The 15,566-nt window shown below is 38.8% G+C and overlaps 1 protein-coding gene across 1 annotated transcript in view; it reads right to left on the bottom strand.

Annotated features, from left to right (window-relative positions):
* Positions 1-15,566, bottom strand: part of GASK1B (golgi associated kinase 1B) — a 45,610-nt gene that overhangs the window by 10,588 nt on the left and 19,456 nt on the right. Inside the window, exon 3 of the mRNA XM_036764777.1 lies at positions 14,428-14,642. Within this exon, the coding sequence (XP_036620672.1) occupies positions 14,428-14,642 (215 nt within the window). The remainder of the gene's footprint in view (positions 1-14,427; positions 14,643-15,566) is intronic.

The raw sequence follows: 15,566 nt of genomic DNA, 5'->3' as shown, positions 1-15,566 counted from the left end.
GGTACCATTACCCTTATGGCGCAGCAAGAAAACTCTCCCAGTTGGTTATTTAAGTTAGGCATACAAAATAAAAATAGAATGGCCTAAACTTCATTCTGTCCTTTTAAAAGTTCCATAAATATCTGAGACAGACCACCTTATATTCTAGTCCAAGAACTATTGCCCCATACACACCCTGTTCCTTCTCCCAGTGCCTGTTACACATTAAACCATGATTGTGTCTACCCAAGAAAACTCTAGCTAAATTATTATGTTACTTACAGTCTATCTCATTTTCTGGCAAAAAAAATATTATCAAACACTATTTTCTTCATAGCCAAACTCATTCTGATTAGGTTCCCATATCTGAAAGATATCTGAATGCTACTAAGGGTAGCTGGTGCGGCAGTGCTTAGAGTGCCTGGGTTGGAGTCAGGAAGACTCATCTTCCTGTGTTCAAAGCCAGCCTCAGATGCTTACTATCTGCGTGATTTTGAGCAAGTCAATTAACCCTGTTTGCCTCAGTTTCCTCATCTGTAAAATGAGTTGGAGAAGGAAATGGCGAACCACTCCAGTATCTCTGCCAAGAAAACCCCCAATGGGCTCACAAAAAGTTGGACACAACTGAACAACAAAACAGCAGTATACTTTTGTCATCAAAAGTCACTGGCTAAGGAAGAAGCAATACATAAGACAATCATTCACTGACATTTTATGTTTTCTTCTACTACATTACCTGAATAGTTCTGCACCCAGCACCTTCCCTAAACTCCGCAACTTCTCCTTCACAACTTCTACCTAGTCCTCCAGATGTCTCGATACCAGTGAATTATTTGGTTTCACTAATCCTGATTACAATTTAGTACCATAATTTTTTCTTCACATAAGTGTGTCCATACCCTCTGAGTCCTGTTAACTGCCCTCAATCACCATCACTCTTCAGTACTATCCTTACAGAGCCTAGAGATGTAGTATTTTGTAAGAAGTTTCTTTGTTTTCCTTTCTGTCATGCCTATGCAATCCTGAAACAAGCAAAATGTTAAAAGTTTTTTGTTTTGTTTTGTTTTTTACAGAAACACTCATTCTTGGTCACGTGAAATTCTTATCCTTACTTGTCTCTTGTTCAAAAATAATTCCAAAATGCCTACAGGATAAAACTCTAGATTCCTCAGCCTGGAATTTCACAAATTAGTTGCAACCTACATTACTCTATCCTTTTCACTCTCATATTACCCTAAATGAACCTTCCCATAACACTAGTTATACATGATCTCTTTGAGTACACCTTGCACTCTCCTACCTCCCCTGCTTGATACATTCTCCTAACAATCCACCTCCATTCTAGAAAGAGCATCATTCCTATCTTTATAAGTACTGTCTTTTAGGGCCTGTCTAAAATGCTTTCTCTTCCTCAAAGATTCCATGATAACCCCAGATAAGAGCCCCCTGCCTCCTTATATCTAAGAGCGCATACATTCTTCATTCTACTAAGTTAGTATTAGGTACACATAACCCACACCTTTAGACACACAATTTCCATGACTTAAACCTATAATGATGACCTTGCCTCCTTGGTCCCATATTCATTCATTCTCCATTTCAGAGGCAGTTAATTGTCCCCTATTTGCTTAGCTCCAACCCAGGCCCTGGGTTCAAAGCAGTCACGACATTAGGGAAGTGCAAGGACTGATGAATTTGTAACTCAGGTGGTTCAGCTCATCTCAGACTTGATGCTGGTTTTACTCTGGGTTTGTACCCCACTTCTGATAACTTGGACCTTCGCTTGTTCATTCATGACCAAGCTCTTCCCTCTCATTTTCTTTTTAAAAAAAATTAGCATTTATTTTTATAAGATTTCGAGTTCCAAATTTTTCTTGCTCCCTCTCTCCCCTCTTCTGAAAATGGTAGGCAGTTTGATATAGTTTATACATGCGGTATTGTGTAAAAAAATATTTCTGTGTTAGTCACAGCTGTGAAAGAAGAAACAGATTAAAAGGGAAAAAACACTAGAAAGAAGTAAATGAAAAACATGCTTCAATCTGCATTCAGAGTCCATTAGTTCTTTATCTGGATATGGATAGCCTTTTCGTTCGTGAGTGCTTTGAATCTTAATTGATGGACATCCCCTCAATTTCCAATATTCTGCCACCATGAAAAGGGCTGCTATAAATATTTTTGCACATGTAGGTCCTTTTCCTTTTTTTCTGATCTCTTGGGGATATGGACCTGGGAGTGGTATTGCTGGATCACAGTTTAGTTGCCCTTTGGTCATAGTTCCAAATTGCTCTCCAGAATGGCTGGATCAGTTCACCATTCCACCAAAACTGCATTAGTGTCCCAACTTTCCCACATTTTCTCCAACATTTATCATTTTCCTTTTTTGTCATATTGGCCAATCTGGTAAGTGTGAGGTGGCACCTAAGAGTTGTTTTAATTTGCATTTCTCTAATCAAAAGTGACTTAGAGCACTTCTTCATATGCCTATAGATAGCTTTGATTTCTTCATCTGAAAACTCCCCATTCATGTCCTTTGACCATTTATCAATTGAGGAATGGCTTGTATTCTTGTAAATTCAACTCAGTTCTCTATATATTTGAGAAATGAGGCCTTTATCAGAGATACAGTCTTCTGCTTTCCTTCTAATTTTGGTTGCATTGATTTTGTTTATAAAAAACTTTTTAATTTTATATTAAATTATTTATTTTAAATTTTGTAATGCTATCTCTTTTTTGATCTGTCCTCACAGATCTGACAAGTAGACTATTCCTTACTCTTCTAACTTGCTTGTGGTATATCCATTGTGTCAAAATCATGCCAAAGGTCTGTCACATTTAACTTTTCTAATATCCTATTCATATCCTTAGTTTCTTTCTTGTGTATATTTCGGTTGGATTTATTGAGTTCTGAGTGGGGATAGATGAAGTCCCTTACTAGCATAATTTTGCTTTCTATTTCTTCCTATAACTCACTTACCTTTTCCTTTAAAATTTTGATGCTATACCACTTGGTTAATATATGCTTAGTATTGATATTGCTTCATTGTCTATGGTACCTTTTAGCAACATATAGTTCCCTTCCTCTTTTAATTAGATCTATTTTTGCTTTTATTTTGTCTAAGATCATGATTGATTCCCCTGCTTTTTAACTTCAGCTGAAGCATAATAGTGAATCCCTTATGTTTCCTCTTCCCTTTTTACCTGTTTATGCTTCTCTTGGGTCTTGATATTGGAGGTCCAATTTTTGTCTTAGTTCTGGTCTTTTCCCTGTAAAAGCTTGAAATCCGTCTACTTCATAGAATGACCATTTTTTCGCTTGATGTACTATGCTTAATTTTTCCAGGTGATTCTTGGTGGTATTCCTAGTTCCCTTGCCTTCCAGAATATCATTTTCTATGACTTCTGATCCTTTAACGTTGCATCTTCCAAGTCCTATGTAATCCTGATTGTGACTCCCCAATATTTGAATTGTTTCTTTCCAGCCAATTGTAGCCTTTTATTCCTTGACCTGATAATTCTGAAATTTGGCTATACTGTACCTTGGACCTTTTATTTGGGGATCTCTTTCCTGAGGTGATCAATGGATCCTTTCAACACCTATTTTGCCCTCTGGTTCCAGGATATCAGGGCAGTTTTCCTTGATAATTTCTTGAAAGATGCTGTCCAGGTCTTCCTTTTGATTATGGCTTTCAGGTAGTCTAAAGATTCTGACGTTGTTACTCCTGGATCTGTTTTCTAGGTCAGTAGTTTTCCCCATGAGATATTTTATGTTTTCTTCCATTTTTTTTATTCTTTTGATTTTGTTTGATTGTTTCTTGATGTTTAAAGATTCATTAGCTTCCACTTGCCCAATTTTAATTTTTAAGGTGTTATTTTCCTCAATCAGCTTTTGCACTTTCTTTTCCATTTGGCCAGTTTTACTCTTTAAGGGGTTGTTTTCTCCAGCGTGTTTTTGTATCTCCTTTTCCATTTGGCCAATTCTACTTTTTAAAGCAGTTTTCTAAGCTGATGATCCTTTTTTCATAATCCTCTTGCATCACTCTCATTTCTTTTCCCATTTTTTCTTCTACCTATCTGATATGATTTTTAAGCTCCTTTTTGAGTTCTTTCATGAGTCTTTTGGGGCTTGAGACCATTTCCCATTTTTCTTTGGGGTTTTGCCCATAGGTGTTCTGAATTTTTGCCTTAGTCTTCCTTATCAACATAATAACTTTTTATGGTCAGATTCCTTTTTTGTTGTTTTTTGCTCATCATTTTTTTGGCCTTTTCCCTTTCTTTTAAATTTGAGCTCTGTACCTGGAGTGGAAGGGGCACTGTCTCAGGCTTCTTGTGCCAGGGGCTGCAGGCCCTGGCTCTTTACCTGTCTCATGCTGATGTTGCCCTGAAGCCCCTGGGGTACCTTTGTATCTGGTGCTGTGCTTAAGGCATGAGGAGTGGTGGTGCTGCTGGAGGCCATAGAGCTCTGGCAGTTTACCTGGGGTCCTAGTGGTGGTATCTGGCATGTGCTGGGGCCCAGTGGGGTATGTCTACATTTCATCAGGGCTACCCTGAAGTGCATGGACTTCTGGCAGCAGGAGGATTCCTGTTTGCTTGGGGCTTGAAGCTGGACTCTGCCAGTTCTCCTGGCTATGCTAAGGTACATGGAGGATCCTGGTGATGGCCTTTCCATCTCCACCACACTGGGGCTCAGGATCTCCCACTGGTTTGCTGAGGTGGGGCTTGCTGCTGGCTTGTTGGGATGCTTTTTGACCTGGAATGCGTTCCCTTTTATCTGAGTGAGACAGACCTTTCTTGCTGATCTTCCAAGTTTCTTGGGCTAAAAGATTGTTTCATCCAATCTTTTTTGCTGATTCTGCTGTTCCAAGATTTGTTTTGGAGCACTATTTTATGGTTGTTTAGAAGTGAATATGGGAGAGTTTCAGTGATTAACTGCTTACTCTGCCATCTTCTCCGTCTTACTTTCAATGTGATGTAGTAGAAAGAGAACCTGACTTGAAGTCAGGAAGAACTATGTTTAAATCCCATTTCTGGCCCTCAGTTTCTTAATTTACAAAATGGGGAGGGAGCAAACTAGATTATCTCAAATGTCTTTTTCCAGTTGAAATCTATGATCCTCTGAGAAGAATCATACCCACTCCTTGGGGTTGTTGAGAAGACTGAATGTAAAGCAGTTCTAAAAACTTTAAAGTGCAATATTTATCTCAGCTCTTTATCTTGTACGGAGGCCACATGGATACGGGGCCAATCTCAGAACTGGGAAGAAATGGGTTCAAATCTTGCCTCTGATCCATGCTGGGTGAACCTGGGCAGGTTACTTAAATTCTCACAGCTAAAAAGTTGCTGAACTGCACTGGTAAAAGGTATTCTTTCACTGAGAGTTTCCTACCTTAGTGACAACAGAGCCAGACCAAAATATTTTCAGTACCGTTATTACTAGCCCACCCTCAATCGTAGGTTGCCTGTTCTATTCCCCCATGCTTATAATCAAACCTAGGTATTCTGCCCTGCATCCTATACTCTATAAGACTAGAAACCTTGCTTTGTTCTTGATAGTCCGTTCCACACCCCAGAGCCCTGTCTCTGAACTAGAGGCTCTAGGATTGTATCCATCCTTGCTATGCCCAGCCAGATATCCCTGACACCCTCTTCCTGGATCTCTACTGCTGTCTGCTACCATGCTCTTGATGTGTCACAGAGATCATCCTGCCTACCCACTATGGGACCTCCCTCACTATTCCCTACCCCATATCCAAATGGTCAAAAATGCATGCTTAAACATGACTTTGCTCCCCTTTAAGCCAATAACTTTTACAAGTTATTTCTCACATACATTTGCACCTGAATACAAATCCTACAATGTTATAAGTATGTCATTCCCAGGTCCCTGTTTGAAGTCAAAATAAGCAGAAAGTAATATTGCTATGTGCCCCACCCCTATGGGTGCACACACCCTTAGGCTTTGGTGCTGAGACTGCTCCTATCATTCACAAGCCCTCTCTTTTTCACAAGCAGGGACAATTAGGAGCACACACCACTTTCAATCTGGCATCACATCCACCAGGACCACAGTCATCCAACAACATGCATCGCCATTGTCCTTCAAAAGATGCTATCACCACTCCCTAAAGAGAATTCCAGGGATTCAGCACGTGTTTGACTTCAGGGTTCAGAGCATCAGTGGAGTGGACCAGCTTCCACCTAGCCCCAGAACCCCTTCTCTCCACACTGTCAAATATTTCTGGATTCCACAGTTCAAAGTCTGAGAAGCAGCCTCAGCTCCCCAGGATCTTGACCTGAATAAACACTGCCCTTTAAAACACTCATGATTCCCACTCCACAGACCCATGCAATAACTCTCACCCAGGGGCAATACTGTGACTCACAGTCCCACCCCTTTTCTCGATCAATCAATAAACATTTAGAAAGCACCTGCTTTTTGTCAGGCACTATGCTAGGCACTAAGGATTCAAGGACAAAAGAATGAACCAAGCTTGAATTTCAAGAAACTTATACTTCAGGGGAAGGAAACAGTTGTACGTATACAACACAAACATAAAGTGAATAAATGCAAATATATGCAAAGTAGTGGAGAACAAATACAAAACTGGGGCAAGGTCTTCTGAGAATAGGTATTAGGTGCAAAATGGTAATACTGCTAATAATACTTAATATTTACATAGTTCTTTAAGGTTTGCCAAGCACTTTACCATACATTACCTAAACTTCACAACTCCTTTATGACATTAAGTGCTAATTGTTGTATCCATTTTACAGATGAGGGAACTGAGGCTTGTACACACTCAGGTAACTAATTTTTCTCTCTGTTTCTACACTTTCCATCTTTGGTTTAACCAGGTCACAAACATCCAGAGTCCTGCTTCAAACCAGGCTCACTCTGTTGATTGCCTGCGTTTATATGAGCCACTACCTTGGACTTTACCTGTCTCTCATCTGGCATCCCTGGGTCTAAAGCAGATTATAAGGTGGCCTGGAACAAATCTCTCTCAGAAGAATTTTACCCTGATCATTCCACTTAATAGAGTGGAATTCCACTTAATTCTACCAAACTTGGCTACTTTCTGTCCTCTATTGTCATCCTGTTTGCTTCTTTCCCCAACTTTGTTCACATCATCGCTCCTATCTATTCCTTTGAGACCCACTGCAGGAGCCACCTCCTCCCCAAAGCCTTCCTTGATTAAGTGACATCCTTCTGGGGGAAAAACATGCACATAAAGACAAGATGTATACAAAGTAATTACCAAGTAATTGTAATGCTGAGGGTACAGAAAGGAGAGCCCTCCCACTACCCACCATAGCCATCTCTTGGGGACTTACCCCCGAGAAATACAGGGCATTCTGTGATGTGCAAAGATCACAAGGTCATTGATTTAGATCTGGAAGTTACCTCAGAGGCATCAAATCCAACCCTTTCATTTTACAGATGTAGAAACTGAGACTGAGAGATGGCAAATGACTTGTCCAGGGTCACCCAGCCAGGAAGTGTCTGAGGCCATAATTTGAACTAGGTCTTCCTGAGTCCAAACCCAGCATTCTTTCCATTACACCATTACACCATCTAGCTGCCTTCTAGATGCCATGGCAAACAGTGCTATCTGAACAATGACGTGTGTGTTCATGTACATATATATATATATATATATATATATATATATATATATATGCGTGTGTGTATATATATATATATATACATATATATATATATATATATATATATATGCGTGTGTGTATATACATGCATACATATTTGGCATGTATATGTCTATACATGTATACACACATATATGTATACACACATATACACACATGACTAGCATGGCAATATATGACAGGGTAAAACAAGTGTCCAAGTCACTTGTTCCACATTCACTTGCCACGGGACCTTCAGCTTCTATCCACTGTTTCCCTCTGCTTAGAATTCACTAAATAGCAATCATTCTACTAAAGAATTCTCTAAGGAATGCCACACTTGGAAATAAAAGCTGCTTCTGTACCTTAATTCAAAACAATCCCCCACATCCACGAAACAGAAGCAGAGACAAGACAAAATTCCTTTAATTTCTAAAAAGCAGTAATATATAAATTTCTTTAGACCCAAAGCCTACTCCAATGCCTCATCACAGGGCGAGGGTGACACAAAGCTCTCAAAGTCTGTCCCAAGAGAGCTGAGCTCTCCTTGACAAATACCACCAAGCTGAAAAGTATAGGTCCAGTGACAAACTAGGTGTCCATCATCTGTTAAATTCTGAGAATCAACTACCAGAGAATGAATTTGGCCTCTGAAGTACATGGTAACTGTTTGTGAGGGTGTGGAAAGGTCGTTGTGTTCTGCCTAAAAGGAGGGAGTACCCACCCCAATGAAATCAGGGGCTTTTTAAAGCCTTGCAGAAATACTTAGATTCTATGACACATTTGATGCTATTTCAATAGGGCTCCTGCTATGTTTAGGATCAATATAATCCGCATCTGACTTTTTATCAGATGCCAAACATTGCGATGTCACTGAGAGGCTCAGGATGGAGTTCACCAGACAAGTGACAATCTATTTTTAGGCTAAAAAAAAATTCTAGTTCTATAATTTACATAACTAGTGTTGCATAAAAATAACTTCTCCCAAAGGGCCACACCCATTCATTCAGAAAGGATTTGTGAAGGGCAGACCCCTTGGCCCAAGGAAACCCATAGTCTTTGCATCTTAGGAAATGGGGATTTATATGGGAAATGTGGGATCATAGGCAACGCTCAAGTTTAAAACAAGAACTTTATAAGATTTAAATCCAGGAAGATAATACCCATTTCAGCCACAATGTTCACGCCATCATATTTTTTGTTGCTTTTTTTTTAAGCCCTCCCACAGGCTGAACAAACAGACTCAAATCTTTTGCAGGCACCCCTGTGAGCTAGTTAGGTACTGTTGTCATAGAAACCTGAAATCTTCCTTGTCCTCATTTTTGTGTGTATGAAATTCCAGCCTTCACATGATATTCCCATCAATTTCTTTTACATAATGCTCTTAAAAGAAAAACACTGAAGAAAATAAGCAAAAAAATAAATTGGTCATGCTAAAAAATAACTTTACTAGAATTGACACTAACCCTGTTGAGCCAAGTCATGTAATTAATTGTTTGACTCATATAAAATAATTTAGGGGAGGAAGAAAATGGTTTAAGTTTTTTTTAAGATTTTTTTTCTTTCTTTTTAAATCAGTTGAACTAGGACTTGAGAAATTAGTGATATGAAGAGGAGAGCTTAGGGAAAAAAAAAGCTGGATTCAGGCAAACTGGTTTGGGGTATGAATATGGAATCCCTAAAATCTGAAGCTTATCTGAGTCCAAATCTGCAACACGTCCAGCTGAGGACTCCCAAGGAACTTGTCCCCATTAGTAGTGATTCAGGGGTTTTCAGGCCATCTCTTGGCGGTCTCTGGATGCAAGAACCTCAGGCAATCCTGGTGGTTTGAATCACTCTACCAATGAGGGTTCTAAAACTAGTGATCTATAATTCCCCTGGAAAGACAATCTTTTTTTTTCTTTCGCAAATAGACTCTGACTGATAGCTGTGGGTGCAACCAACAATGCCAAAAATCAAGTCTTATTATGTAAATTGTGACTTTCTACCTTTATGTCTTCCTTCAGACTAATGTTTTCTTTTCATGTAAACAAGAAAAACAAAGGTGACTTTTGGCCAATACTGCAGCAAGCTTTAAAATAAGCTTCTCCTAGCCAATGCACAGACACAGGTATATGATGGAACCAGCTCACATTGGCTCCTTATACTCAGAAATCAAAAACACTACAAATCTTGTTTAATTGAAAATCTAAAACTAAGAAAGTGATAGTGTAGTACCCTTTTCTGAGGGCAGGTAATAAAACATTTACCAGAACACCCCTGGATTCATGGAATTTATTTGGATATCCTTCTCTGCCACATGTTTTCTTGGTGCTCTCAAATTTAAAAGAAAAAAAATGGTACGGTACCTACTACATAGTAGGTGCTTAATAAATACTTGTTGACTTTACTTGATTCCTTCCCTTTTATTTCTTCACTGACTGCTGCCCCTCCCCCCTACTTAGTACATAAACTTCTTGAGAGTTAGGATTTTTTAAGTCTTTGTATTTGTATTCCCAATTGCTAGCACTTTACTTTGGCATCCAGTAGGTACTTAATAAATATTTAGTGCCTGCAGGATTGTTTTGACAATTGGCCCACGATATTAATATCAATAGAATAATAATAGTAGTAATCCTTGCAACAATATTAATAGTAAGAAGATATGCTTATATAGTACTTGTGGGTTCACAAAGTGCTTTTCTCGAAACACTTTGAGAATAAGCTAAGATGCAGAGATGGGAATTGCCCAGAATTCCACAGTATTGGAACTAAAATTCAAACTGAAGCTTTCTGATTCTAACTAGCAAGCTTCCTGATTCAGTAAATTGTTCCCCTTTGAATGACTCTGTTTACTTTAAGCAAAGGAACAATGATCTAGAAAGGTGTTAGCATATTATTTTCCTGAACAAACCTTCCAAAACTCTCTTAGAGAGGCATTATCTCTCCCTTCTTGCTTCTCAATCCAGAAGCTGAGTTACCTTACCAGGGAATCAGAGGCATCCAGGTTTACCCACAATAACCTCTCCTCTCTCTCCCCACTTTTAAAACAATTCAATCCAACCAAACTCAGTAAGTATGAATTAAGAAGCTAGTACATGGGGGCAGCTAGGTGGCTCAGTGAGTAGAGCACTGGCCCTGGAGTCAGGAGAACCTGAGTTGAAATCTGGCCTCAGTCACTTGACACACTCAATAGCTGCATAACCTTGGGCAAGTCACTTAACCCCAATTGCCCTGCCCCCCCCCCCCAAATAAAATTAAAAAAGGCTAGTATATAAGAGGCATTGTTCTAGGTGTTAGACATACAAAGGCATAAATGAAAACAGACTGGTTTTTGGTTAACATTTTCTAAATCCATGGAAAAAAGTGGCACAGGATTAGAGTCAAAGAGAACTGGACCCTAAACAGTAGTTGACGTGATTAACTTATGACTCATCTTCATGTCTGAGCTCATCATCAGGGACTCAGATGTACACATCTTGCCACTCACTTCATCCCAGACTAATTGGTGCCATTCAGCTAACATCACAAAATGCATGCAGAGGTGAACATGAAAGCCCCTACCCACATTAAATCTATGCTCTAAGGTCACATTCCCATGCATCCCTATGTTCCTTGTCATGAGAAAAGAGAACCTGGAAGTTCATGGGTATCCTGAATATGATGAGGGGGGGAAGACTTCTGTCACTGAAGACTTCTCTTGAAAGCTTTGTTCAATCACAAACCTCTGAAATCCCCAAACCACAAAACTGCTGTCCACGCTACCTATTTCTGAACTATTGGAACCATGTAGTCCACAAATTAAGGATTAGTAACCCCATAGAGTAGAAAGAGTACTGCATCCAGATGTCAGGAGAGATGTGTATTTTAGTCACCATTCTTCTAACCAGCTGTGTGCCTTTGGCAAATCATAGCATCTCTCTAGGCTTCCTGTGCAAATGAGAAGGATTAGACCAAATGATCTTCTCTAGTTCTGCAGTTCTAGAAATATTCCTAAGCATCTACCCTTAGAAGGTACTGAAAGAATACAAGAGAGTTCAAGTTAAGGTTTCCTCAACCAACCTACCACCTACCTATAAAAAGAGTTCAAGATGTCAGGAAGTTTACTTGCCAAACAGTTTCCTATAGCAGACATAGTTTGCACCTTGGGCAAGTCATGTAAATTCTCAGAGCTCTAGGAAACTCTCTCTGAGACTATAAGTCAAGGTAACAGTAGTAGTCCAAAGAAAAAAGGGGTGGGGGAGGCTACCAAACATGTCGGATTTCAAAAGATCAAGGGTGAAAGCTCCCAATTCATAAAACCAGGTGAAATGTAGAGGGTCTTATAGAGTTTTAGTTGTGCTTAAATCACTAATACTTACCTTATCATGAAATGATGATAACCCTGAGACCTAAGGAGTTAAAGAAGATCACATCCAGTCTAATCCCTTTCTTCAAATATTTATCATATTGCCCATATATGATCTACATTAAATCACTTATCATCTTAAGGAGAAAGGAGGGGAAGGAAGAGGAGACAGAGGGAGGGAGAAAATTTGAAACTCAAAAGTTTTTTAAATAAATGTTTAAAATTATCTTTACATGTAACTGGAAAAAATAAAATACTATATAAAAACAATATTTATCATGGATTTTGCAAGACTCAGCTTCTCTGAACCAAAAATAATGGGTTTATTCAACATAGGCTGAACGATATGAGATGCCAGCCTTAGAGGTAGGAATAAGATATCAGAATCAAAGGATTAGATATTTAAAGGTAGAAGGGACCCTCCCTCATTAACCTCCCTCATTTAAAGACAAGGGAACTGAGGTCAAGACAGCTACAGTTTTTTTTTCCCCCCCAGAGGTCAAAAAGTTAGCAAATGGCAAAGAGAATCTGAATCCATGTCCTTGACTATAAATCCATTGTTCTTTCTATTTTATGTAAGACTTGGATTCTAGTCCTGCTTCTGAGACATATGAGATTTGTGACCATGGGCAAGTCACGGAACCTCTCAATGCCCCCAAGAAATTCTCTAAGGCTTTAAGATACAGAGAATGTGCTCATCTGCTTTAGTGTAGTGAGTTTCTGTCCCTTAAATCCCCTATACTCATGAAAAATCTTTGCCCCATCCCCTAAAAATAAACTTGGATATTGAAAGAAATAGGCACTGAATCCAAATGTGATATTTTTTATGCATTTAAGAAGCTTTAATAAAAAGTAATGCATGTAACTTAAATCAAAAAAGCTATGTCCCTTCCTTGCTTTCTAAAATAGCCCAGAATGCCTCAAGGTACTTTTTAGGTGAATTCAGCATTCTGAGGTATCCAAATTATCTCCTCCTTCAGTGCATCCTGGGACTAATAAAACAAGGGTATGACTCAGCACCTTTGTGACACAGAAAGTGTCCAGATGTACCAATGGAAATGGCAGTAATAGACTGATGATCACACCAAAGTCTAGGAAACTCTATAGGGACAGGCGGCAGAAGGGGAAATATGCTGGGGAGTCGTCTAAATGTCTGCCCCTTAAAGAAATTCATTGGTTGCTGTAACTCTGAGTTTCATAAATGTGCTCGCACAACTTTGCTGAAATTGTGTCCCTTCTAACAGTACCAACTAGTCATAGACCCTGGAGGCCAAAGGAAGCCTAAGAAAAATTCTCAGAATTTATTGATTGCTTGTATTCTTTTGATTCAATCAGGGATGTTTAGAGAATATGAGCAAAAAATTTGAAAAGTCAGAAAAATATTGTTCTATATACAATAACCACTTCAGTCAATCACTTTAAACTTTTTGAAGTTTACCTAATTTACTAAGCTTGCTAAGGCTCAGATCTACATGAGAAACATTCAAAAGGCAATGGAGAGTGATTAATCTGCAAAGAACAAAGGAAAAGGTGGTACCATAATATCAGAAGTCTAGAGCTGGAAAGGATATTGGAGACAATCAAGTCCACACCCTCATTTTACAGATGGGCAAACTGAAGCCCAGAAAAATTAAACTATTTGCCCAGTGTTACACTGTTTAAAAAATGCCTGTGGTAGGATTTGAACTGATTCCACATCAAGGGCCCTATTCACTATACCTAGATTCTCCCACAGTACAGTATCTTTTAAGGTCTTAGTTCATAGATTCATAGAGGGAGAAAGGACCTAAGAAGTCACCTAGCCAACCTCTACCATTTTTCAGATGAGGCCAAGAGCAGTTAAGTGACCTATCCAGGGTAAGAGACAACGTCTAAATTTGAACTAGGACTAGATTCAATGGATGGTTCACTATATGATGTTTCTTCTCTAACATCTCTGCTAGCTCTCCTTTACCATTATTTCAAATATTGTCCACTTAGAGGTATAGGCATACTGGAATGCTATTCATCTTTGGGCAAATAGGCAGTGAAGTGGATAGAGTGACAGACCCAGAATCACAAAGACTCAACTTCTTGAGTTCAAATCTAGTCTCAGACACTTACTAGCTATGTGATTCTAAGCAAGGGTTTTGCCCTGTTTGCCTTAGTTTCCTCATCTGTAAAATGAGCTGGAGAAGGAAATGGCAAACCAATCCAGGATCTTTGCCAAGAAAACCCCCATGGGGTCACACAAAGAGTCAGACATAGCTGAACAGCAACCACAAAAAATTGTCTTTCAATAAACTACAAAGAATTTTCTAGAATTTTTGCTTGGGAAACTAAAAAGTTATAGGCTCTTCTATCAGACTAGAGTTTAAGTTCAATTTAAACTCACATGGAATTCCTCAAAGTGCTAATGCTCACCCATTCAAATGTACCACGATTAGAGAATTCAAATATTTGTTGGACCCAACTACTGACTTGCATTAGCTTCTTACCTGAAGCAGAAAATCAAAAAGTGCCATTTTAGACCATTCATGGTGATGTACTTCAGTACATCCCCATTCAGCTTTGGGCGATCTACCATTTTGCCAACACTTCTGCTTGAGTAATTGTTGATAAGAACCCCAAGTGAGTGAAACAGAAGAATGACTTCCATTATCTGTTGGAGACAATGATGAGTCCCAGAGAATCACAGGGCAGGGATGGCCATCTAGAAAGAAGAAGAGAAACAAAAATAAACAATATTAACATGTCTTAGATCATTTTCAAACTCTCTGCCTCAATTTCTTCAAATATAAAATGAAGAAGTTATTGGAAAATAAGTGTGCGTCCATCAATCTGGAAATGGCTGGACTGATTATGATATGTGAATATAATTGGGTACTGCTGTGCCACAAGAAATGATGAAAGGAACAGTTATAGAGAAATATAATATATGAACTGATGCCTAGTGAAGTAAGCTTGAACCAAGAGAACAACTTAAGATAACAACAAAATTGTATAAACCAACAACTTTGAGAGATTTAAGAACTCTGATCAATGCATGACCAATAAAGTTTCAAAAGGACTTGTGATGGAACCATTCTACCCTCCTGATAGAGAACTGATGGACTGAAGGTACAGAATGACACGTTTTTTGAACATAGCCAATGTGGGGATTTGTTTTGCTTGACTTTACTATGTATTTGCTACAAGGGTTTCATTTTTATTTCATTTCAGTAGGTTGGGGGAGGTGGAAGGAAGATTAAACGTCTTTCTGTTCATTGAAAAAAATTAAATTTAAAAGAAGGCTTTTATTTTCTAGTCTCTGGGATGAGGGAGGGGAAAAGGAACATAATGGCAAATCAAAGTGATGTATAAACAAAAAACTAAAATGTTTGAAAAAATAAAACAAGATGAAGGAGTCAGACTAAGGGTTCTCTAAAGTTCCTCCCAGCTTCAGTATTCTCTGATCCCAGAACTCTGTCATCAGATCTTCACTAATAGAATCTTCAGCAGTGTTGGCATATTTGAGAATCATTTTTTTTATGAAGCTGTTTTATAGATGTGGTAGGAATTGGCTCCTACCCATCAATAACAACATCCTTTGGTTAATGTGGTCTTACTCTACTTCTAAAAACAGTCACCACAGAAA

Source organism: Trichosurus vulpecula, chromosome 6 (genome assembly GCF_011100635.1).
Source record: "Trichosurus vulpecula isolate mTriVul1 chromosome 6, mTriVul1.pri, whole genome shotgun sequence".
In the NCBI taxonomy this organism is placed as follows: domain Eukaryota; kingdom Metazoa; phylum Chordata; class Mammalia; order Diprotodontia; family Phalangeridae; genus Trichosurus; species Trichosurus vulpecula.
Note: the sequence above shows the minus strand (reverse complement) of the source record. Positions and strands in the feature narration are given on the sequence as shown.